This window comes from Toxotes jaculatrix, chromosome 8 (genome assembly GCF_017976425.1).
Source record: "Toxotes jaculatrix isolate fToxJac2 chromosome 8, fToxJac2.pri, whole genome shotgun sequence".
NCBI classification, from domain to species: domain Eukaryota; kingdom Metazoa; phylum Chordata; class Actinopteri; family Toxotidae; genus Toxotes; species Toxotes jaculatrix.
In genome coordinates, this window is record NC_054401.1 from 19,152,763 (window position 1) to 19,177,530 (window position 24,768).

The 24,768-nt window shown below is 42.4% G+C and overlaps 2 protein-coding genes across 3 annotated transcripts in view; one reads left to right on the forward strand and one right to left on the reverse strand.

Moving 5' to 3' along the window:
• The first annotated feature begins 2 nt into the window (after positions 1-2).
• On the forward strand, positions 3-14,758 carry LOC121185690 (catenin beta-1). Of its 2 annotated transcripts, XM_041044025.1 has the most exons (17): positions 3-156; positions 7,106-7,156; positions 7,953-8,180; positions 8,312-8,565; positions 8,648-8,886; positions 9,173-9,374; positions 9,480-9,624; positions 9,751-9,854; positions 10,044-10,178; positions 10,465-10,668; positions 11,208-11,366; positions 11,555-11,674; positions 11,772-11,922; positions 12,152-12,273; positions 12,398-12,458; positions 13,394-13,644; positions 13,973-14,758. In XM_041044025.1, the coding sequence occupies exons 2-16, from the start codon at positions 7,144-7,146 to the stop codon at positions 13,606-13,608; spliced, it is 2,352 nt and encodes a 783-aa protein (XP_040899959.1). In that variant the 5' UTR covers positions 3-156; positions 7,106-7,143; the 3' UTR covers positions 13,609-13,644; positions 13,973-14,758. The 2 variants fall into 2 exon arrangements, with proteins under 2 accessions (XP_040899959.1, XP_040899960.1); XM_041044026.1 differs by lacking the exon at positions 7,106-7,156.
• Positions 14,759-15,925: 1,167 nt separating this feature from the next.
• ulk4 (unc-51 like kinase 4) overlaps positions 15,926-24,768 on the reverse strand; it is a 73,262-nt gene continuing 64,419 nt past the window's right edge. Inside the window, exons 35-36 of the mRNA XM_041044775.1 lie at positions 20,918-21,006; positions 15,926-16,592 (exon numbers count right to left, since the gene is read on the reverse strand). Of these exons, the coding sequence (XP_040900709.1) occupies positions 16,532-16,592; positions 20,918-21,006 (150 nt within the window). The 3' untranslated portion in view covers positions 15,926-16,531. The remainder of the gene's footprint in view (positions 16,593-20,917; positions 21,007-24,768) is intronic.

The window sequence follows — 24,768 nt, forward strand, 5'->3', positions numbered from 1 at the left end:
TACTGTTCGGCCGAAGTTAATATTGACTGATTGCGGAGGGAGTGGACGAGGGCTCCCCGCTGACGCTTGTCTACACATTTTCCTCGACTTTTTCCATTTCTAACTGGTTTTTACTCTCCAGGATCCGAGTGGACGGGAGTTGCTGTGTTGACAAGGGTAGGCTTCTACATTCAAACTATCGGCTCCGCTCAGTTTCTCCATCTTTTCTTGCCGGTCTCTACGTGAACGCCAGCAGTAGTGGAGACGGGTTGTTGTGTGCGGGCCGGCCGGGGATGCTGCTGCCGCAGCTAGCGAGCCAGCTGCTTTCACGGCAGATAATTGGGATTTGCCAGCCACCGCCTAATGGGAACATACATAATGATGATATTCGTTAACTTGATGATGATAGCACTGTGTATGTATTTAGTAATATATGCAGTAGTAGTTAACTTAACAATAGGCATATGAATGCGGTGGTTTTCATTGCCTCCCGGTTTATTCGGAAACCGTAATCGGGATTTGGGAGTAAACGCTGATGTTGTAACCTCGCTTATTATAACAGTTAACGTTAGCCAACGATAGCCAGGGTTAGTTAGCCTGACCACTGTTGGCCCAGTTGTGCTGCTGGAGTATTCTCACTCTTGTTTGCTCGACTTGAGTTTCGCCTTTTGCTCGGTTGTTTTTGCAGCTGGTTTAAGTTAACGGACACTTAACATGGGGTGAAGCTACACGCGCGTGGGGCTCGGCGTATTGCGGCCATGTGTTGAGCTTTACGGGTATAAACTCGTTATTTATCGTTAGCCAAGTTAGGAAAACTGGTGAGGTTAACCTTTACGCAAGTATTTGTTCCGAAGTTCAGTTTGAACTTTTATAAAACTGAAGACCGCTCGAAACGTTGATGCTAAATGGAGCTTGTTGCGGGATTAATCGATTCAAACGTATAGTAACGGTTTATACTGAAGTTAGTTTTAAGTTAAATGTCCGTGAGAGTGTGTTTTCCATTCGTCCTTTTAAACAAAGACCGACAAATTCCTCCCAGCCGCTGGGCTTTGGGAGGAAGACGAGGAGGAGCCAGAGTGTGAAATTTGAGTCAGTGGCGTCGGAGCAAGAAAGTCAGGGGCAGCGAGCAGCTGTGGAGAAGAAGGGCTGCAGTACGTTATTATTAACTGTATGATTATTTGGAAACGGTTTGCTGAATTGTTTTATCAAATGTTATGCTGGGTGTTTGATTTTTTTTTCTCTTACGGTCCCGTTGCACAGCCAGTTGTTTGTTTGGCTGCTGTAGATAGACAGGCGGGTCACTACGGAGAAAAGTTGGATACCTCGCTGCTCTTCGCCATCCTGCCGAAACAGAAAACAGGCGGCAGGATGGCTTCTGTTTAAAAAAAAAAAAAAAAAAAAAAAAAAAAAAGAATAAGAAGAAAGAAAAAAAAAAAAAGCTGCTTGGTTTGTGTGGTTTAATGGTGCGAGACGACATGGTGGATATGTGTAAAGATTAAGGTGTTTTTTCTCAACACGTCATTGATGCATCGGAAAGAGTGATTTATAAAGAGATGCGGTGATTAAACGACGGCTGGAGGATGTTGACATCTCACCCGGCGGCTTTTTAAGATTTTTTTAAGTCTCTGAATCTCAGCAACCAAATTGGTTAATTTTAAATAAAGGTACGAGAGTAGGATTCAGGGTTTGTTTTTTGTTTTTTTTTTAGATAATTATTGGACTAATATCACGAGCCTCCCAAAAATCACTGCATTATCTTTGACTCTGGTGGTTTAAAATATTTTGTTTACTCGTCTTTCTGCGGTCCCTGGGTGAAATCCCCGATCAGATTGCACAATGGAACAAAAAATTTTGACAAACCTCCTCTTGTCAGCGATATTTTCTTGTAACAGTGCATTAAATTTTTGAAACGGAAACGTGGGTGTAGGTTATATCCGAGACCGGTAGTGGTTTGTTTTGAGGTTATTCATACGCAAGAAGACTGCTGCCATGGACCTTTCCAGTGGTATTACCACCACCTAATACTGAACCCCCCCAACCCCAACCCCACCTTTGTGTCTGCATTTAGTTGGTAATTTGTCAACAACTTGTAGGTCTGAGCTAGATTTTTTTCCTTTTTTTAATGTACCTGTTTCAGTGACAGTAATGATGTTCATTTATATATTTTTTGTATTGCTATTAATTCATTCAGTTTTATTTTTCCATTTTAAATAGATGAAATGAAATGAAAAGTATTGAATAGAAGAAGGGAAAAGTCGTCATGGTGTGGAAATGGCTTGGGTGATTTCTGGGGCTCTAGTTTCTCTATGGGCATCCATCATTTTGCAGTTGAGGCACAGACCAAACACTGCAGCGGCTGCAGGCATTGAGCTCATTGTATTGTTGGCAGCCAGCAGTGAGTGCTGCTGACCCTGCACATTACGTAGCTAACACTGAAACCTGTGGCAACTCCTGTCTCTCTGCTTGTGCCGATAACACAGCTTATTTGGGTCATTAACTTATATGGATGTATTGAACCCACCGTCTTTTTTTGTCACTTGAGAGAAAGTGGACTGTGCAGGAGGAGTTGAGATGGATTTAGGTCTTTTGAAGTCCTTTTCTCAAAGATTTTTTTCTTTAACTCAAGGACCGTGTATTACCTTTACCTTTAACAAATTAGTTTTGCATAAATAATTAAAATGCCATAGCATACTAGGAAGAGAAAATGAAGCTCCAAATGTTTGCAGGCCAAATGAGTGAAATACAGTTAGAAGAAGTGTGCTTCAAACAGTGATTTATTTATTTCTAAAAATTGCAATATAATGTTGTCCTCTTTACACAAGGCAAATATCAAGGCTCACCTGAACTAATTTTGTGACAGTCTGGCTCAGATTTACCCACAGAATGGCTATTTTTGTTCTTTTCAGAAAGTGGAAATAGGATTGGAGCATTTAGATGTCCCTAGCTGCTGTGAATTCAAGCAGTGAATAAATAAATATGTTTTCCATCCCTCCTATGATTGGTTTATTTTAAGTTTCCGCGAATTAAAAAGGAAAGCAGAGAGATGTTTCTCACAGGGCAGCAATGTAACTGGGGCATGTTTTTTTTATAGTGTTAGTGCACTGGAATTTATTTTTTGTTTTCTCTCGCTCGAAGGTGTTTAGGAATGTAAGATTTCCCACATAGGTTACAGATTTCTTTCACGCTTGCTTAGCTCGCTGCTGATGTTTTTAGATAAAAGGTTAAACTCCAAAGGCATAATTAGACTGTGTAGGTGTCACTGTGTACCTGTAATAGCCTCCTGGCCACATCTTATTTTATTTGTGGGAGTTAAAAGGAAGTTGTCTTAATGATTGTTGTCAGTCATCTGACTGAGATGCCCTCAGTGCTGCTGAGCAAGATCTGCATGTGGGAATTTCCCTGAACTGCTGAACTTTTATTCTTGGTTGAAATGATCTTTGTTTATTTTTACACATTTATCCTAATTTTGTCCTCTAATGTACGATCAAGCTTGTAGCTGTGCTTCATCCAGCTCTGTCTGTGAGTGTAAGTTGTATTGTCCATGCTCTGACTGCAGCCAGTCTAATGAGCTGCATTGGATGGCTGTAGTCAGAGCTCCTTGCCACAGAAATGGGTCTGTTGTTCTCAGCTTCATGTTCTGTTATGTTTTCATGTTTGAACGGCATATTTTATTTCTTACTGTATTCAGGGTGGTGTAACAGATGGAAGTACACTATGTACAGCCCTCCAGTTCTGTGTTGGAGCAGTAAGCCTGTCATTGTGATTGTTGACCCGGGACAGCAGTGCTGCGGCTACACTTCAATTGCCTGTTTGCATGCATAGTACCTCACCATCTACATTCACATTTCTGTGTGTATAACTGTGTGTGTCCTCCTCTTGGGCTCAGATTCGTCAATTGATCCCACTTATATTGCACTAGACAACCATCTGACTCTGGTGACTGGTGTGTCACTCATTAGTCATCTGGTTTCAGTTATATGGCTTTAACTGGACCGGACACAACTCCACATATTGGATTTGACATCTGGCTTCAAAGAAACCTCTTGTTTAGATTTTTGCGGTCAGGCTCCTAGCCTGATATCTAGGAACTCCTACTGTAATGAGTTTTTTTTGTGTTAACGGTCAGAGTATGACTTTAGGGTAAGGCTGCCATTTGTGCCTCTCAATTGGAGACCAGACTTTTCTTGTTTGGCCATCAAAAAAACTATCATGGGCCCAGTTTCCAAAGCCAGATGTAAAAGCCCACATTTTCCACCAGTTTGAACGATAAATGGTTCCACTGTGCGCTTTGATTGTATGTTTGATTTTTATGCAGCCTTGTACAGGCCATATGGCTCCCATTAGGACGGGGCTAGGTTATGTGAGGGCAGGCCTGCAAAGCTCTGGAGGATGGCGTGTGAACAGTGAATTTGAGTTGGTGCGTTTGTGGTTAGAAGCAGCAGTTTTGGAGCCTGACTCAAGATTGTGTTTTAATGACACAGCTGAGCTGGGTGGTGTGGGTGTGAGAGGAGGGAAGTCATTCAGAGCTGTAGTTTAGCTGTCCATGGGTGTATTTGCATATTGGCAGCCATTTAATGCCACAAACTCCTACACATTCACGGGCACTCATGCCAGACTGATTCTTACCACTATGTGCCAGACTTCTGTGCTTTTATATATATATGTCTACCTCTGTTTTAGGCCTTTTAGGGTTCTCTTTGGGCTTTGTCATTTTGATTAAATTCAGTTATGTTCTTGTTTTGGAAACAGTAGAGAGCATTTTGTAGGCAGGAAGAACACTGAAGTGACCAACTGTATTGTCCAAATGTCTGTTTGTGGGCTGTAAGATTTTTGTATGGAGTTTAAGCTCTGTAAGCAGAGTGTGTTAAATCCTTGCCAGACCCTGAGACACTAGGCCCTGTTCATACCTGGCATTAAAGTGCATCTCAGGTGATCACAAGTGGACACAGGCATGAATGTACCGAAGATTCAACAAGGACGCACTGAGGTCTGATAACTCGTACAAGTTCTAAGGTGGTCTGGGCCTCATGTGGCCACATTCCTTTAGGAGTGTGTTGAAAAACCCCCCCACTCAGCTGACTCTGCATAAGCGGAAGTACGTACTCGTCTGTGTTGTTTTGATTTCTTCTTTTAATGTCCAGCAGACAGTGGATAACAAAGTATGTTTCTGCCTCTCAGTGGTTAAAAACAACGCATTTGGTTTTAGCAAACGGAAATGACGTTCGTGTTTCTTCACATTTACGGCTGGGAGATGAGATCTAATCACAAGTGTTCTCTCGAGACACAGTCTAATGCCAGGTGTGAACTGACATACTTAGAGCTGTCCACCTTTGATCAGATCACCTGAGACATGTGTAAACGCAGATATGAATAGAGCCTCTCTCTCTAAACAAATACAGTCAAGTTGATCACATCACTTAATATTCAGACAGGTTGTTCACAGCTAGCAGCTAAGTGCGATATCTTTGAAACAGGACCTCCAAAATTCAGGGCCTGGAGGTAGGTTGTCCTGTCAGCATGTGAAACAAAAGGTAGCTCACACTACTAAAGAGAGGATAAAAGTTTGGAGTTAGTTACTGTGTCATTGGCCATAAGTTGATAAATATGTTGTGGTTATAACTAAATATAACTTTCCTCTTGCAGAACTATGAGTTTTCTCTGTATTTGTAGTTAATGGTAACAGCTCATTTCACTCAAACAGGTGATTGACTGTATAATGTTAAATTTCACTACACACTCCAAAAACCGAGACAATGTCCTGACTTTTCAAAATTCTCTCCCTAAATGATCACACAGACACTTGAAATGTCATTTTTAGATTTTTTTTTTGGTCAGACACTGACATCAAAGTTGCCACTGTAACTACATCTGACCTTACAACAGTGACGCAGCTGCACACCTGTTGCATCAAGCCTCGTGGCAAAAGGCGGCTGCTCAGAACGTGAATCTAACACACTGATTTTCAGTGGGGACAAGTGGAAAGTAATCCTCTAAACAGCTGTTTGTGTTAGGATGAAAGCTAATTTTTGATTAATTTGCCCCATTAGACAAATATGACACACAAGGTATGAATTTGGTTTCAGTTTATTCTGTGGGCAGGGGTAAATTACGCTGATTTAATGTGATTTGAATGGTGCTAAATAGTTTTGGTTTGCTGGGGGATGTAGATATTTGTACATTTTGTGAATTGTAAATGATGTAGAAAATATAACACAACAGGGGTTAGTTCACTGCAGGAATACTGTATCTTGCCATCTGTCAATTCTACTTCCTCTAGTAGAGGATAAATCAATTCATGTCTTTTTTGTTGCCATACCTCTGTTTTTCAACCAGTGTGGCTCTTTCTTCTTACAACATGTCCAAACTGGTATTTCATGACTGAAAGGAGTTTGGTCTGCATTTTCCTGTAGGGGTCCTGTTGGAATAACCACAGATGTACTTTTGAAAGGGTCTGACAAAAAGTGTGTCAGACTATGGATCCACAGCCCCTGTTTCTGTCTTTCATCCTATCTAAGATTTTCTTCAGCATTTTCCCATTTCCTGTTTTTGTGTGTTACTGTCATAACATTTATCTTTGAGTATAAATTGAAAATACCCATTTCAGTTTTCCTCATATATTTTTTTCTGAATTAATCCCCTCTCGCTCGCTCTACCTCTCTCCTGCCATTGCTAGGGTTTACTTTCCTGCAGAGTGTGGTTTCAGCTTCAAAGCCAGCGCAGGAATGTGTTTGCCCTCCTCCCTCCTCCTGCCTCTTTTCTCTCCACCCAGTGCTCCACTTCCCCTGTCCCTCCTCACCTAAATAGTTGCTTGCTGCTACACTTAATGGTGGCTTTGTGTGTGAGCTGCTGCTGTTTGCATGGCTGGCTTACACAGAGGAGGAAATCCAAGAAAGGGAGGAGGCAGGGAAGGAAAGAAGGCCCTGGAAAGTCATTTGTCCGGCCTTTTACTTTTTAACAAACACTGCCACTAATTTCTAAAAGTCTGTTCTCTTTTTTGTGTTTTTAAAATAAAATGGTTGATGGTTGACTTGATGGATAGATGTTTGGCAGGGTAGAGGGAAGGTGAGATGCTCCTGAGGCAGTTGAACTGATTGTGCTTTTTCTTCTTCTTTTTTCTCTGTTTCAGATCAGGAAGCTGTGTCAGTCACGGTTTGAGAAAGGAACATGGCTTCCCAGGGTGAGCTAATAGTCTTCAGACACAAATTCTTTCATGTCCTTGCTCTCTGCAGCTGTCTCTCTCTGTCTCAAACACACACTCATGCATTGACTGGTTTTCAGCGTGTTAAAACTTTACAGCAGTTCAAAACTGCCTCTTCTCCTGGTGCAGATTTTTTTCTTATTAGAGCAAAGTGAATTAGTTATTGATTTCAATTTGAAACTTGGAACACGTGTAAAATCAAACTTAATGCTCCAAGAGACCTTTACTGGTAAATTACATTTATCGAGGTATGAAAATGTGTGAAAAACGAAAGCACAGGAAGCAGGTTAGAAACCCATTCAATGCAGGGGCTATAAACCTCTGCCAATCAAAAAAAAACATAGTGTTTTTCCAGACTTAAATACTACATTATCATCCTTTGATAAAAAGATAGTTTGCTGCAAGATGGGACAAGTGAAATTAAACTTGGTGGAATCAGAAACATGATTCATAATAGTGAACATACTTCTTGGCACTAACTGTGTAGGCGATTTGTTTATTTGCATTTTATCTGATGAACTACTTCCATGTCAGTCCATGTCAGCTCACTTAAACAGAACTCACTACACTGTTCTTAAGAAATTGCAGAGCTGACAATACCTGTTTCTCTGTCTCTACCAGTCACCTGCTGCAAGTTTTACTGGCAGATTACCAAATAATATATGTTGATCTTTTATGCACAGCTACTGGAAAGTTGGTTAGACAGACATTTACAAAAAACATCTTTGTACATCTGTATTAACAAAAACAACAACAAAAACTTTGTGTCTTACAGCTGATCTGATGGAACTGGACATGGCCATGGAGCCAGATCGTAAGGCAGCAGTCAGTCACTGGCAGCAACAGTCGTACCTGGATTCAGGCATCCATTCAGGGGCCACCACAACTGCTCCCTCCCTCAGTGGGAAGGGCAATCCTGAGGAAGAGGATGTCGACAACAACCAGGTCATGTACGAGTGGGAGCAGGGCTTCACCCAGAGCTTCTCCCAGGAACAAGTACAAGGTAAGTGATAATACACTTTGTTGGTCTTTTGAGTAACTTCTGTTTACTGCTTATAAAATATTGGACATGTACAGCCTAAATAGCAGCTTAAAACCCAATATAATAAAACACTTACCTTCTGTCTCTTCTAGACATCGATGGTCAGTATGCCATGACACGTGCCCAGAGGGTGCGTGCTGCGATGTTCCCAGAGACTTTGGAGGAGGGCATGCAGATCCCTTCTACACAGTATGATGCAGCAAACCCCACCAACGTCCAGAGGCTGGCAGAGCCCTCGCAAATGCTCAAACACGCCGTGGTCAATCTGATCAACTATCAAGATGACGCCGAACTGGCAACCAGAGCCATACCAGAACTCACCAAACTACTCAATGATGAGGACCAGGTAGTTGTCCATGGAAATAGTGGATCAGAATTGGCTCTGAAGTTTTTAGTCATTCCATAACATTTGTGTCTGTCTCTTCCAGGTCGTAGTAAACAAAGCAGCAGTGATGGTCCACCAGCTTTCAAAGAAAGAAGCTTCTCGCCATGCCATCATGCGCTCCCCTCAGATGGTGTCTGCTATTGTCAGGACCATGCAGAACACAAATGATGTGGAGACGGCTCGCTGCACCGCGGGAACACTGCACAACCTGTCCCACCACAGAGAGGGTCTGCTGGCCATCTTCAAGTCTGGAGGAATACCAGCTCTTGTCAAAATGCTTGGGTATGTGTAAGGAGGGTGGAGGGATAGACAGTTTGCGGGGGTTCGTTGATTTGATGTTATTTGAGCACCATGGGTTTTCAGCAACATAAGAATTTTCTTAATCTTATTGGGAAATAGCTCCTTTGACACAGTAACTTATAAACTGTGACAGAGAAACATGACTAATTTGTAATTGGCTGTTAAGTTACCAAAGGCGGAGGATGTACAGAGAAACCTAGGTAATGTATTTAGTTGTGGTTATTTCCCAGTGGGACACTAATCTCATTATACAATGTCTGTCCTGCAGTTCACCAGTGGACTCTGTCCTGTTCTACGCCATCACCACCCTCCACAACCTCCTCCTGCACCAGGAAGGAGCCAAGATGGCTGTGCGTTTAGCTGGCGGTCTACAGAAAATGGTGGCTCTACTCAACAAGACCAATGTCAAGTTCCTGGCCATCACCACTGACTGTCTCCAGATACTGGCCTATGGCAACCAGGAAAGCAAGGTGAGTAGAAGGAGTCTGAGAGTGTTTGAAAGGCAGCAGCACTCCACAGTTGCCATCATGAGAACACCAACACCTCTAATGTTTTTGTGTGTTGTCTTTGCGTAGTTGATAATCCTGGCCAGCGGTGGCCCCCAGGCTTTGGTCAACATCATGAGGACCTACACCTACGAGAAACTGTTGTGGACCACAAGCCGAGTTCTCAAAGTGCTGTCCGTCTGCTCCAGTAACAAACCTGCCATTGTAGAAGCTGGTATGTCTCACAAACAACCACTGCTTTGTAATAAATCAAGTAACAGTACATTTATTGCTTTGTAATTTTTCAGACATGTTGTGTGTCAACAAGTCTAATTCTGTCCATGTTTGTCCTTCTGTCCAGGAGGCATGCAGGCTCTGGGACTTCACCTGACAGACCCCAGCCAGAGACTGGTCCAGAACTGTCTCTGGACTCTCAGGAACTTATCAGATGCTGCCACCAAACAGGTGATAAGAGCTGCCCCTTGTGCTAACACTGAAGTTTTTTTTGTTGTCATTCACTAAGATTCAGGGGCCCTCCTCCATTAGTTGAGTCTTTAAAAGGCTTTGGCCAGATACAGGAACAGATGAAAATGTCCCCAACATTTCTTCCATACTAACATACTAACTTCCATTGACAACTGTGTCTCTCTCCAGGAGGGAATGGAGGGTCTGCTAGGAACTCTGGTCCAGCTGCTTGGCAGTGACGACATTAACGTGGTGACCTGTGCTGCTGGCATTCTGTCTAACCTGACCTGTAACAACTACAAGAACAAGATGATGGTCTGTCAGGTGAGTACACATACACACACACACACACACACACACACACACACACACACACACACACACAGTTAATGCACAGCAAAATCTAAGGTAAAATTTATGTTAAACAAAGGTTTGAGTCTTCATGTGAATTATTATTATTAATTCCTTTTCTGATTTATTTTCTTAATTGTCAAACAAATTATTTTATAAATGCACTTTCACACCTGTGTTTAATTTACAACATTATCTAAATAGTAAACTGTATGTCTGACGTGTCCATCAATCCGTCACACTGTCTGTCCCTCTGTAGGTTGGAGGTATCGAGGCATTAGTTCGCACAGTGCTGCGGGCAGGTGACAGAGAAGACATCACAGAGCCAGCTATTTGTGCCCTGCGTCACCTCACATCTCGACACCAGGACGCCGAGATGGCTCAGAATGCTGTCAGACTGCACTACGGTCTGCCTGTGGTCGTCAAATTACTGCACCCGCCATCACACTGGCCACTCATTAAGGTACACACACGCACTCACACAGACTTGCCAGCAGCAGTCGGTCACAAAAGCTGCTCTTTTATACTGTCAGCCAGTCATCTCGCTGTTCTTTTAGTGGTATTTCCACTGAGCCAGTTTACACTTGACCACACCTTTAAGCCAAAATAATGGGCTGGTTTTAAAAGCACAGAATTGTCTCTGAAAAGTGTAGCTGGCTACTAACCCATGTTGGTAGCTGATTTCCTTTTAGTCTCTCAGGACTGAATGTTTTATAGTGCATTGAGAATGCACTGCCTCACTGCTCGAAGTTGTTTAAACCTGCAACACCTCTGCAAATCTTTATTGTTTTGGGCCCAGTCCAGTCTGAAAAGGACTCCTAAGTAGGACACCAAATATAGGCAGAAGTTTTGTACAGTTTGTTACAAGAATGAGACAAAATTGGAGGTTTAGGGGGACTTTTCAAATGAAAAAAATGACAATGCATTTTAAAACGCTGGGAATAAAAAGCTTACATTTAAATGACATTTTTGATAACATGTGACTGTATTTCCTCCAATCAGGCTACAGTTGGTCTGATCCGTAATCTGGCTCTGTGCCCTGCAAACCACGCTCCTCTGAGGGAGCAGGGAGCCATCCCCAGACTGGTCCAGCTGCTGGTCAGAGCACACCAAGACACACAGAGGCGCACCAGCATGGGAGGCACACAGCAGCAGTTTGTGGTGAGAGCTCGCACACACTTGACCTTTCTGTGAAAACACTCATTCACAACAAATCACCAGCAGGGCATGATGCATGAAACTTGCAGTTCAGTGGTGCCACGACATCATTTCATCTTTTTTTAAAATTGGATCTAGATTTTTTCCTTTCTTTTTTTTTTACATTACTAATTGAGCGTTTGTGTTTTTAGGAGGGAGTTCGTATGGAGGAGATTGTGGAGGGCTGCACAGGAGCACTTCACATCCTGGCCAGAGACGTCCACAACAGAATAGTCATCAGAGGACTCAACACCATTCCACTCTTTGTACAGGTAAAAGTCTTCAGCACAGTTTTGCGTCGTGCTAGTGTTGTCATGCTGTAATCACAGTGAGTTTTTCTAAGCATCCTGCCTTCGTTTCTGTGTGCAGCTGTTGTATTCTCCCATTGAGAACATCCAGCGTGTAGCAGCAGGCGTTCTGTGTGAACTGGCCCAGGACAAAGAGGCCGCTGAGGCCATCGAGGCTGAGGGAGCCACTGCCCCACTCACAGAGCTATTGCACAGCCGCAACGAAGGAGTTGGTATGTACACAAAAGCACCTTAATGTACAAAGAGCTATCGTTCATATTATGTTCAGAAGAGCCTCTTTAGTCTGTGATGTTGTAACCATAATCATAGCAATACCTGGCATTTTACTCACGCGTTCTCAGTGATAGCTGTATTATTGCTTTATTTGTGCTGTCTTTTTAAAAACAATTTGATGCAGCAGAGAAAGGCCACTAATCTATAAACCACCTCATCTTCCCTCAGCCACCTACGCTGCAGCAGTTTTGTTCCGTATGTCTGAGGACAAACCCCAAGACTACAAGAAACGCCTCTCTGTAGAACTCACCAGCTCGCTCTTCAGAACAGAACCAATGGCCTGGAACGAGGTACGACGCACTCAAAAACAGTTTTGTTCTTAAATTGCTACTCAGTGTATTTGTACACACAAAATGCTCAGATAAAACTGCTGCCTCCCTGCTCATCCTTGTATGTCTGTGCATTGCTCTGCAGACCGGAGACCTGGGTTTGGACATCGGAGCTCAGGGAGAGCCTCTGGGCTACAGACAGGAAGGTAAGCCATCTCCTCACCTCATGCTGGCTGGGAGGCTCCCAGCAGTAACACAAGTAACACATATCAGAGCTGTTAGGCTGTAGCCAAAACATGTCACCTGATTTTATTTATTTATTTTTTATTATTATTATTTTTTTTTAGTCTTTAACACTATTTGGACGTACAGTCAGTGCCTTTCTGTTCTGGGTGATTCTGCCCCGTTAGTTTCTCTAAACCCATGGACCTCTTCTGCCCCCTTAAATTTTGTCACAGTCCAATGACTGAGCTCCATCTGTCCCATGTTATTACTACTGATGACAGGATTGGCCGTCAAAGGTCATGATGCACAGGCAACTTGAGACAGTGGTGAAGGGCAACAATGCTTTCAAGTTACAGATGGAGATGGATTTTGTCCCTGCTGTCAGTCAGAATAACACAGGTGGTCCAAGAAATACAATACCGCTGCTTTTAGTTGTCACAGTTGGCCATCTAAATGTTACCAGAGTACCAGGACCTTGGACTGTGTACTGATCAATAAGCTAAGGGGTGTGTGTTGGCTGTTGATTTTAATTTGCACTGCTCTCCACTCCTCCAGCACTAACAGCTTTAATTGGCTCATAGCCAGCCAAATGAAAATAAAGACTTGGAGCAGACATATTGGAGAACGACCCGTCCACTGCAGATGGATTTCTGCTGGTGGAACACAAACACTCTGAACTGTGTTTGTGTTCCACGGGTTGAGCTAAATTCAGTTCAGAGTCTTTAACAGCTGTAGTTTGAACTCGGTTGGCCAGTCGTTTTGAGGATGGACAGTGTGCTGTTGCTGTGCTGCTGTGTGGTGTTTGGTTTGAATGATCATACTACTGTGTGACCGCTTGGTTGGTTAACATGCTTCTAACAACTGCTCTGCTTCCCCTGCCTCTCCTCCATCCACTCCTCCCCCTCCCCACCCTCAGACCCAAGCTACCGTTCCTTCCATTCGGGAGGCTACGGAGGGGACACGATGGGCATGGAGCCCATGATGGACCACGATCTGGGTGGAGGCCACCACCCAGGCCAGGACTACCCCCCTGTAGAGGGGCTGCCTGACCTGGGACACGCCCAGGAACTGATAGAGGGCCTGCCACCTGGCGACTCCAACCAACTGGCCTGGTTTGATACCGACCTGTAAATACCAAGACCAACATTACACTACATTTTCTACTAGGTAAGAATATCTTCACGCTCACTGTGTAGCCCTGCGTTAGCTGAAATGAAGGGTAGCCATTTCCTGGGCAGGATGTAAAAGTGGGGGATGTTTTCTGTCTGGAGAAAATGGCTGAGGGGAGAGGAGAGTGGATTTACTCACTGAGGCTGCTGCATGGTCACACTGCTCCTAATTGCAAAGCTGTGTGATGTGGTGTGTGTGATGTTTTTTGGTGTTTGATCTGCGTGTGTGGTCTTTACCGACGCCTGTGCTCAGTCTCCTTCCTCTCAGCTCAGACTTTTTTCCCACCCTCATTCCTTTTCCACTCATTTCTCTCTTCTCTTTGCAGCTGTATCATGTGATCTGGATGAACCTGCATTGTGATTCGCCCATATGGAGGAGGCGGGGTTTCAGAAAGTGCCTGAAGATGACTCAACAACAGCAAGTAGAGTTTCCTGTCTACGGGAACTCCATTGGGACAAATAAGATTTAAGTGCGGTTCTGTTCTGGTCTCTCAGCCTGACAGGGGGCTGACATCAAATCCTGACATGACACATGGATTTTGATCTCAACGGTTGATTTTTCAAAAACCCTTTTTATGTATTTTGTTTTTCATTTTTACTTCTTTTTGGTTGTTTTACTTTTTTTATTCTGTTTTCCTCAAGTCTGTAATGGTACAAACTGATTCTAGTTTGCTTTTTTTTTTTCATTATTCAGAATTATGATATTCATCTCTTGTTTTTGCAGTCCCTTGTATTTTAAGTCTCTGATAGTGTTGAGTTTTTTTAGTGGTAATGCTCCATCCAAGTAAAGAATCTGATCACATTTTAAATGGTGTCCAAACACTAAAGTTAATCAGTTGAATTGTATTCTGATGATCAAGTGTAACATTGTGTAGCTTTTGTATAAAAAAAACATGAATTGGAAATCATGGTCCAAATATCAAGCTATTTTCTTGCTTTAAAGGTGGACACTGATGTGTCTTTGCTGTTCCAAAGGGGGTGTAGCTGACCTAAGCTGGATGGGTGTGGCTGTGGATAAGGGGTGGAGGAGGGCTTTTACTGGTCTGCTGTTACTAAGGGGTGGGGTAGTGGGAGGAGCTGGTTGCTGTAGCCTGCTGTGTTCTGAAACAATAAAATGGACTGTCATTTCACCTGGACGCCTCCATGTTTCTTTTCACCTACACCTCAAATTCAGAAGGACACAAGTTACACAGCAAAACAACACATTGGTACAATTTCTGACAAGTCGACTGAATCCCACAGAGTTTAGCAAATCCTATAACAATTACAACTGGATCATATTTGTTGCCTAAGACCAAGTCTTAAGAGTCTCATAACTGTTTCCACAGGTACACAGTACTCAGGTGATCTTTACTAAAAACGGTCATCGATTAGCAACCAGTCAGCCTGATGTACTACACAAGAGCATAATAATAGGCCTGTTTCTTAGTAAAACAAGACATAAGTTCTCTGCTGAAAGAATCAGAGCATCACATAGTAAAGGTAACATGACCATGACAACACAGGCGTGACCCTCAACACATCACGTAACAGCTCTGTATCAAAGTGTGGAAAACTGATGATCTGCTAACTGTGAAAACAAGTGTCCACATCCACCTGCAGGGACGTGCAGCTCAGCAGGAAGTCAGTTCTGTTCATTGTCTTCCTCATTCGAGAACGTGAGTGTCCTTAATTTCACTTGGTTTAAGTCAGTGGATGATATTAGACAACTGAACGGTGACAGCTGTGTTTGCTGCAGCTTTACTCAGATTAGTCAGATTTGCATATGAAATTAGAACCTGGAGTGACGAACTAAAAGCCTGCCAGTGGTGACCACGACTGATGTGTCCAAGAATTTTTTTTTTTTTTGTTCAGAATACATGGTGTGGCATGGAGGACAGATGCTATGCCTACTGTCCCTGTCCTCATTTAGCCTCTTGCTATCACATAATACACACCTGTCCTTTTGTAGACATCAGTTGTAATGGTACATTAGATTACACTGTGATGATGTCCAATTCAAGGCTGTTAATACAGTTTTAACCAACCACAAATCTATATCAAGTTTACCTTGGATCAGTAAAATAACTCACATACAAGTCACACACTCTAACATCTGTCCTGTCTGTGTAGAGAATTACCTCAGTCTTAATCTATGGTCGGGGCTCTGGTCCACAGCTTCATTTGTGTGGCATCATAAGTCCTGATAAGACACAGTTTCAGTGTGTGACGGCGTTTGGGAAAAGAGAGAAGCTGGCAGTGGTTGAGCAGTGTTCATGACTGCTTTCACCATCAGATCGTCTGCCACCAAATACTGACTGGAGCTGTCTAGACAAACCCAGAGGCCTGAGCTGTGACGTCTGTGACAGTCTGAATTAACGCTCGAGCTGTAATCTTGTACAGTCTGATGGGCACTGGATGGATGTTTTGATTGAGTTGTCAAATTATTGTAGTGACAGAGCAATATTTATTACTGTCATTGATCCAATTTGCAAATGTGATGAGAGTCATGTAGAGAGAGGAGTGAATGCTCTGATAACCACATAGTCAGAATCACTCGTGTCTCAAAGCTTTTGTGGAGCCTGTTCCAGCAAAACTGGTTCAAAACTGGATCATACAAAACCAAAACAACATATAATCTACATGTTATTGTTTGTTAGATGTTTATATCCAATCCATTTTCTAATAATGAGCCTAGATCTACTGAAAATCAATAAATAAATAAATAATGTCTTTATTCCATAACTGACTACATTTTGAAAGAACATCTTCAAACTATTCAGAAAGGGTTCACCTGAAGACAAAGTGAAATTCTAAAAATCAAGACTACTAATCATAAGTATCTTTTAAGTTCTGGTGGTAAAAACCTGTAAATGGCTGGTTGAAGGTTTGAAGATGAAAAGCTTCTAAGATCCAGAGATCTCCTGGAGGATTTCAGCAGCCAGAGGAACCATGTCGGCATGACACCTGGGACAGAGAAAAGCAGTATGTTATTCACCACATCACAATTATGTTATATACCCAGGGACATAGAAACAACATGTCTTTGAAATGATAACAATATCACATAATGTACATAGATACTGTTTTCTTAAAATCTTCATAAAGGGTTTTATGTGTTGTTGGAATAATTTATCTAAGTATTTCTGCAGCTGTGACACAGCTTCATATTTCTCTCAGCTACTTCTGACTCATTTTCTCCAGTAAAATTACATACTAATATTCTGAATAATGGAAGTCATGTCCGCGTTATCCTGGCCAAACCACCTACTTGTAACTCAGGAAATGGTTCAGCGTTGGACAGAGTGAAATAAGCTGCGATCACGAACTGGCACTCTGAGCACCAAAGCAACCTCTGGCACCGAGCTGCACTGTTCTGAACATTCAAAGTGTCATCTGAATTCCTGACGTGGACATACATCAGGCCTTTGGTGTATTCTGTGCACTGTTACACTGGCAGATGTGCAGCCACCTTTAGTTTAGTTTTACCATCAGTATCTGACCAGTTCAGAGGTCTCAGTCACACAGTGTCCACGGAGACTGCACTGGTGACTACAGTTTTGTAAACTTCAGCTGAATGAGTCCACCAAAGATTCCTCCTAATTACTCCAGTATCACCACTTGAAATAAGCCTTGTGGCTTATTGAACATGCCTGTAAATGAGACACATACTGGGGAGCAGGCAGTGGAGTGGGGGGTTGTGGGTAGGACAGATGCAGATTGCTGCAGGTATGTTGTTAGGGAGAACCTTGATGATGAAAATGACAACAAAAAGGAATCAAGGTCATTTGTCAGCATGACAGATGAGAGCACTGGAGCAGGTGTGTTCAGGTGGATTCTGCTGCTGAGTGGACTGAACGAATACAGGCCCTGCAGAGAGCTGCAGTCACTGCTGCTCAACTGGGGGTCAGGTCTGGTCTGAGCCATTCTTTTTTTTAAAAATGATTTCATGTTGTTGCTTTGAAATCAGTATTCTGGCTGTAGCTGTGTGTCACTTTTCATGTATGTAAATATCTATAATTTTTTTTGTCATATTTGATCTCACATTGGTCCAATGTCTATTACTTTTCCTCTGTCATATGGCATATTTGTTATGGTTTACTATAAAATACTTTGACAACAGTCAGACCCCCCACAGGCTGTCAGTAATCCAACTCCTTCTTTCCTCTCCTACCTCCCTCTCCCTCCCTCTCTCTTATCTCCCTCCTCTCTCTCTTCTCTTCTTCTCTCCCTCCCAGGTGTCTTCGGGGGCATCCAGGCCAGCAGAAGCCCACCCATTCCTCTTAGTTAATTAAAACCTATATAATTAACCTAATTAACACAGTTCCCAGAGGCCTCAGAAACCCTTGAAAGTTTGTGGATTTGGAAAACATAAACTAGATCCATAGGAGTTATAGCACAAACTTTAGAGTTTGGTTACTTATTAAATCCCCTGCACTTCCACAGTCTCACACTGAAACTCAGCAGCTGCACGGAGGACAGAGGAAAATGAAACAGCTGGTTTTAGATTACAGTGAATGAAACTATGGTGGCGCCACGTTAGCCTCACACTCAGCTTACACCAGTGGAATCTGTGTTTTCAACCATCTGAGAAAAAGACAGAGAACTAAAAGTAGAAAACGAGCAGGTTCCTCACACTGTTTCTTCCTTCAAACTCTTCATCTCAGTGGAGTCTTCACAGGAATACAGCAGATTAGTTAACTCACTGTGAGATTAGCCCAGTGGATTTATCTCAGTCCCATAATAACATGGTCTAAATATTAAGATGTCATGACATTTACCTATGGAAGAAGAAAGCTATTCCCTAAACCAAATCTCTTTAGTCTGACGTTCCTCCCACAGCTCAGCTCAAGTCATCGACACTTGTGTAATTTCTTCACACGAGACATAGAGACCCTGCAATTGCCAACATTTACATTTGGTATTTTTTCTGTCGGTTGGCTCAAGTTTACATTTATATGTCTCTTACCCCAGGACACGGAAAGCTATTTTTCATACACTCAGAATTTCTAGTTTTTTTTTTTCAAATTAGTTGAGCTACTCTACAATCTTCCCACATACCCACTGTAACTGCAGAAGTACCGCCTGGTTGTGAATCACTGCCATAACAATGGCAGTATTATTATTGTTAAATATTAGTTTAACAATAATTTGTGTATACTATACTTAATTAGTCTAATAATTTGCTTAACAGACCAACAGAGGTCTCTGCTGTTGTTAAGCAAAACCAGGCAGCTTACTTTTTTTTAGGGAAGTAATTTGTTTTGTGGGTGTTTTGGTGAAATCTTTCATAAATTGTGCTTCAATCCAAATTTTCAGAGAGCTGAGTGTTTGCACAGTAGTTCTGTAGTTGTCTGAGCAGATATCAGAGGTTTGAACTGCTGATGGTTTCAAGTTTGACTGCAACAATAAACTAAGGATCAGGTTTTGGGCCTCAAGGTTTTTCCTTCAAGCACACACACACATGCACACTCGGTCAAGCTTGAGGTTCTGAAAAAGCATTCCTCAGGTTGCCATGGTAAACGCTGAATGACATCATTTGGGTTAGGATCTCAGCCCAGACCTCCCCTCTCCTCCCCACTTTCTTCCGTCTCCTCTCTCTGCCCCACCTCCTCTCATCCTCTCAATTAAAACCTCTCCTCACCCCTCCTCCCCTCCCTTCCGTTCCTCTTCTCTCTCCTCATAACTCCTCTCATCTCCTGCCCTTTCTCCTAAAACCTCTGCTCCCCTCCTCCCCTCCTCCTACCACTAAACCAGTGGGAGTGTGCCAGTCTCAGCTACTTCAAAGCTAGAGCTGATCTCTGCTTTCATCTGCCAGAGAGGGAGAGGAGAGAGAAGAGATGAGGGGAGAGGAAAGGAGAAGTGGGCGAGGGAAAGAATGAGAGAGAGAGAGAGAGAGAGAGAGAGAGAGAGAGAGAGAGAGAAAGAGATGGAAAAGAAAGAAATTGAGGAAAATAGAGAGAAAATGGAGGGGGGAGAGAGGAGGAGAAATGGGTATAGAGGGTGACAAAAGGGGAAGAAAAGGGGTGACTGAGTAGAAAAGAGGGGGAGAGGGAGGGGAGAGTAGGAGAGGCCTCTATAGAAGGACAACAATACACCTTTATTATTGATCTGACAGGGTGTGTGTGTGATTGAGAGACAGAGTTTGTATATAGAAGAGGGTGGAATGGACTATTTGGGTGTGTGTAAGAGTGTGTGTGTGTGTGTGTGTGTGTGTGTGTGTGTGTGTGTGTGAGTGTGTGTGTGTGTGTGTGAGAGAGAAAGAGAGAGAGAGAGAGAGAGAGAGAGAGAGAGAGAGAGAGAGAGAGAGAGAGAGAGAGAGAGAGAGAGAGAGAGAGAGACAGGTTGCTGGTCTCATACATCAAAAGATCAAAGAGAGCATGGTCGCTCAGTGACAAAACCCTTGGCTCAAAGAGCGAACACACATTCAGCCCACATACTCATAAAAGGCATCCAGATGCAGAGATACAGGTGTGCGTGCACACACTCACACACTCGCACACTCACTCACTCACTCACTCACACACACAATCTTTTTTTTTTTTTTTTTACAAAGCTACAATGTACAATAAAACTGATGAACAAAGCCGTTACAGTCTGTGCATTAGTATTTTTCCCTCCCTTTATTTAGCTCATGTCACTTGCTGCATGGTTAAAAGTGAGTATTACTTGCAGTGAATCATTAGAAAGAGTCACAGCTGAATCAGTGTTTCCTGTACACTGTTTGTGGCTGAGACTGTGCTGATCTTGATTCTTGAGTTTCAATCATCTTAACACAAACCTCCACACAAAGTTTGTAAATACAAAACTTCCCGGAAAGGGCACTGTTACTTCACCAGGTGTGTGTCGGGGAGGTGCAGGTCATGTTTCCTGACACTGATGTGAGAAAGTCTTGTTTTTAATAAATGCATATATTTAATCTCTCTGCTCTTTGTAACTCTGCCCTGTCAGAAGCTCACATCATTTCAGTGAAGAACTAGAAAAGGTTTTGACATGTGTAATGCACAGACATGTTCAGACACGCATAAAAATAATACAATGAGGGAAAGAGCCAGAGGAGACATATCTAGATTCAGTATGATTTGTTAGCGGTATCTTTTGAGGTACAGACACATTTTGTATACACACACAGACCAAACACGGCTACACACTTAGACATCTTGCTTTGCCACAGTCGAATTATTTAGTCGGTGATCTGTGCAAAACATCTGTGAAGTGGAAGAAATACTCTTTGTTATGACACACACAAATGCACACAAACATACACACACTTAAGCAGCAGAAACACGTACCTATTGGAAGTAGTTATATCTTGCAATAGACTTGTTAGCTCCGCCCCTTCAGGACATTCTAACCAATCAGATTTGTCTGTAGTCTGCACCTAAAGAGAGAGGGAGAGAGGAAGAACAAAGTGAGAAAGAGAAAGAAGTGGTCACATCAATCTTCAGTTAAATGGCAGCGGTCCACACTCAACAAAGGATGTGATGACAGAGGCCTGACTGAGCAGGGTGATGTGATTTGAAAACAGTGTATGAGAGCATCACTGCACTTTGTAATCTGGCAGCGAAGTATTGTACAACACAGGGAGGTGGCTCACTGTTAGAATAATGACCTCCTTCTCCCAACACAATGCACTGCTGTTTTATTTGGCCAAGTGTGCAAATTCACACAATCAAAGCTGAACAAAATAGAACTTTGACTTACAAATCTGCAAAATCCAGCTGAAAATTACTCCCAAAAAAGGAAACACACTGCAGAATACTTGTTTCCTTTTTGTTTAAAACGGATTGTTTATCTAGTTTTGCCAACACATAAAATAACTACCCCTGCAATCTACCATTAGTCACCCTGCTAAAGACTGAAGGCTAAAGTTGAGAAATTACACTTTCAACCCAGAAAAGCCCCACTCTTCAGTATGGCAGAAAGGTACAGCATGACTTTGTATGGTGTCATGTTCCCAAGCCTCATCGGACTGACGTCTGTAACGTTTGTCACTGTCATCCCAATAAAGCAATACAAGCCATGGTTCAAGATGTAAGATTAATTTGTTGTGGGTTTTTTTCAAGCTACTGGGACTGATTAATCTGAGGAGGAAGCCAAGCAATGTGCCACCAATAATAAGACACCAATGATGATACATTTGTACATTAAAAATATAATTTTCACATCCTTTATCTTTTCACAGCTTCACTCAAAGTCATCTTGTGAACCACTACATTATATAAACCACCGGTCTGTGTTAACACCACAGAATCATGTTTTGCATGTTACCTCGACCAACTGCTGGGCATAATCACACTCATTTGTCAGTGCCATTTCTAAGTAAACTGATCAAAGAGCTAATGTGCTAAAAATCCAGTTCAACGCACAAACACACAGTGGATTCTTGCTCTTTATCGCTCCTCTATAACCTGTTAATTTTGCGTATCCATAAATTTATTCCATGATTCTGCTGCTGAACCTGTGCACCCCTCTGGATTAGACTCTCAGCTGAAGATTACCCTGCTCTCTTCCTTCACTGAATTTCCCTCCTATGTGACTTATTTCTTCTCTTTGTCACCCCTCTGTTTTTATTCTTGTCCTGACATGTCTCTCCACACCATGATGTCTACTCTACACACCCACCCAGAACACCTGGTCCTCAGACTGCTTGTGTGTGTCTGAGTGTGTGTGTGTGTCTGAGTGTGTGTTTAGGAAGGTCTCCCTCTTTAAAAAGGGGCAATTACAATGTTTAAACTGAGCTACGTTTGGGTCTGACTTAAGATCTGATTTAATATTACAGTGACAGCTTAACTTAAAAAACAAATGAAAATCTAGAACAAATAATAAAATCTGTGTTTCTTTAAGTGTTGTTCAAGGTGTGCAGGTGTGTGTATGTGTGCGTGTATTAGTGAATATTTATGTGAGTGTGTGCGTGCACGCATGGCTGTCTGAGTGGATGTGTGTCCGCATGTTTGGTGAGCGTGTTCTCTCTGATCTCCGGTGACATCATCACCTCTGTCTCTGTGGCGACACAGCATGGTTGTTGCTAAGCAACGGGGTTAGGAGGAGACAAAGATGCTCCCCACACTTGCTTACTTTTCTCCCAAACACACACACACACTTCTCCTTCTCCATCAGGGCGAGGGGGCATTTATGTGTGCCTGCCAACAAACCACTAAACACACACACACCCACTTATCATCCCCTCCCCATTGCTGCTCTCCACCTCTGCTTCATCCTCTCCTTCTACCTTATCTCAACCCATCTCGACCTGACCAAAACCCGAACTCTATTATACAGAACTCAAAAGCCGCGTGAGACGGATGGACAGTCAGACACATTCATTCTCAGAGGGCCAGTGCTGTTCTGTCATAATAGATATTAAGTTCAAACAAGTGACAGTGCACCTGACAGCAGAGAGAGTAGTACATTTACCAGAATAACACACAGCAGAGCAAGGATGAATAAGACACTGTGTGAGAGAGAGCCAGAGAAAGAAAGAAGAGAAAGAAGAGAGGGATTATCGAGGAATGATTATTTGTTACAAAGACAGAAGTGACTCCTACCCACTGCTGTTATAATATCCTGTGCAGACATTTTGCCTCACTGTTTATATGCATATATTTTGATGAGCTTATTTGACCTGATAAATAATCTGACTCCATGCAATCAAGTTTGATTGACAGTTTCCCTCATTTCTGTGCCTCTTTTGACCCAAAGTTGAAGAGTGACACCATGCTGTCTAATTCTTTTTTATTCTGTCTTAAAACTTTTGGTGCAGATGTCCCTGACCACAAATACCCAATCTACATTTTTCTAGCTGTAATACTTGGGTGTGGGGAAAATGTCTAGTTCATGTAAACATGTTGAACTCAAATGTGTGTTTAGTTCAATTCATCATCACCTATAGAGGCTTGGCATGGAAACAGTCAGGTGAGTTTAAGCGAGCCCCTGGACAAGCAGGAAGCACTGCAACTCAAGGAGTGATGGATGAATAAATAAATAAAGAAAGAAAGAAATGGATCTGTTTCCAGCTCAATCATGGAAAAGGTCACAATAATTGGACATAATATGCTTTGACATTTTGGAGGCTGCTGCACTGAGATATTTCAGCCCATGTAGATGAGAGAGGAGAAAGCTTTGTGACAAAAGTGTGAGATTAACAGGCAGTGTAAGGAAAACACAGGACAACATCAACAACAACATCCTGCCTTCCCTCACAGATCCAACTTACACAAAACACTCAAATAATAAACATTATTTCTGATAGACAAGTTAAGATGTGTGAAGTGGACTTGAGAAATACATGAATTGTTCATACATAAAAAAAACATTTTTCCACTGACAAATCAAACTGAAAAAAAGAAGAAAAGACACAAATGATTCTTTTTCTAACAACTTCTTCTGAATCTCTTTTCATTGCATTAGCATTCCCCTTTAAGTCTGTCCAAGTTGTGATTGAAAAAACAAAAGACAAGTTGAAAATTTCACTAATTCACTCCTGATTCATTCCCCCCTTCTCTCCTCCCTTGCAGTTTCCAAGCTATTAGCGGGATCTTTGATTGAGATTAACAGAGCCCTGAAATCAATGAAAGATAATTAAAAAGCCTTTGTTGAAGGGCAAGCACTTGTCTGTGCGTGTAGGTGTGTGTTTGAGAGACACTGAGTCATGGTGTTTTTCTGAAGGTATAGCTGTGAAAAAGTGTGTGTTGTGGAGGAAGGAATGTCTGTTTCAAAGCCAGGCACTGCTCCAAATGACTGGCCGACTGATAACAAGATTCAAGAAAACTCTATTTAGTAAATGGTTAGGAGATATTGAGTTCGTGTTTTCTTTAAAAGTTGAGCTACTGGACCTCAGTGTAAAAAAAAGTGAAAGGTGGGAGAACAGTGTTGCAACAGCAAAACTTTAACCATTTCAATCTTTTACATTAACTAATGTGCAATGAACAGAATGACTAAATGCGTGGAAAGGTAGATGGATATTTTTGTGAGCGAGTAAATTAGTTCCCAGCACTGTGCTGCTCAGTGTCTCACCCACTAGCTATGAGGAAATGGCTGAAACACACACAGTTTTGTGTGTGTGAGTTTTGCTCAGGGTGGTGAGCAGGGTAGAGAATACACACCTCGATGTTACTGTAGCTGTTGGCACAGTAGGTAACGA

Coding starts and splice junctions, on each gene's coding strand:
- LOC121185690 (XM_041044025.1), top strand. Junction 10,669..11,207: donor CACACTGGCCACTCATTAAG/GTACACACACGC, acceptor TCCTCCAATCAG/GCTACAGTTGGTCTGATCCG. Junction 12,274..12,397: donor AACCAATGGCCTGGAACGAG/GTACGACGCACT, acceptor ATTGCTCTGCAG/ACCGGAGACCTGGGTTTGGA.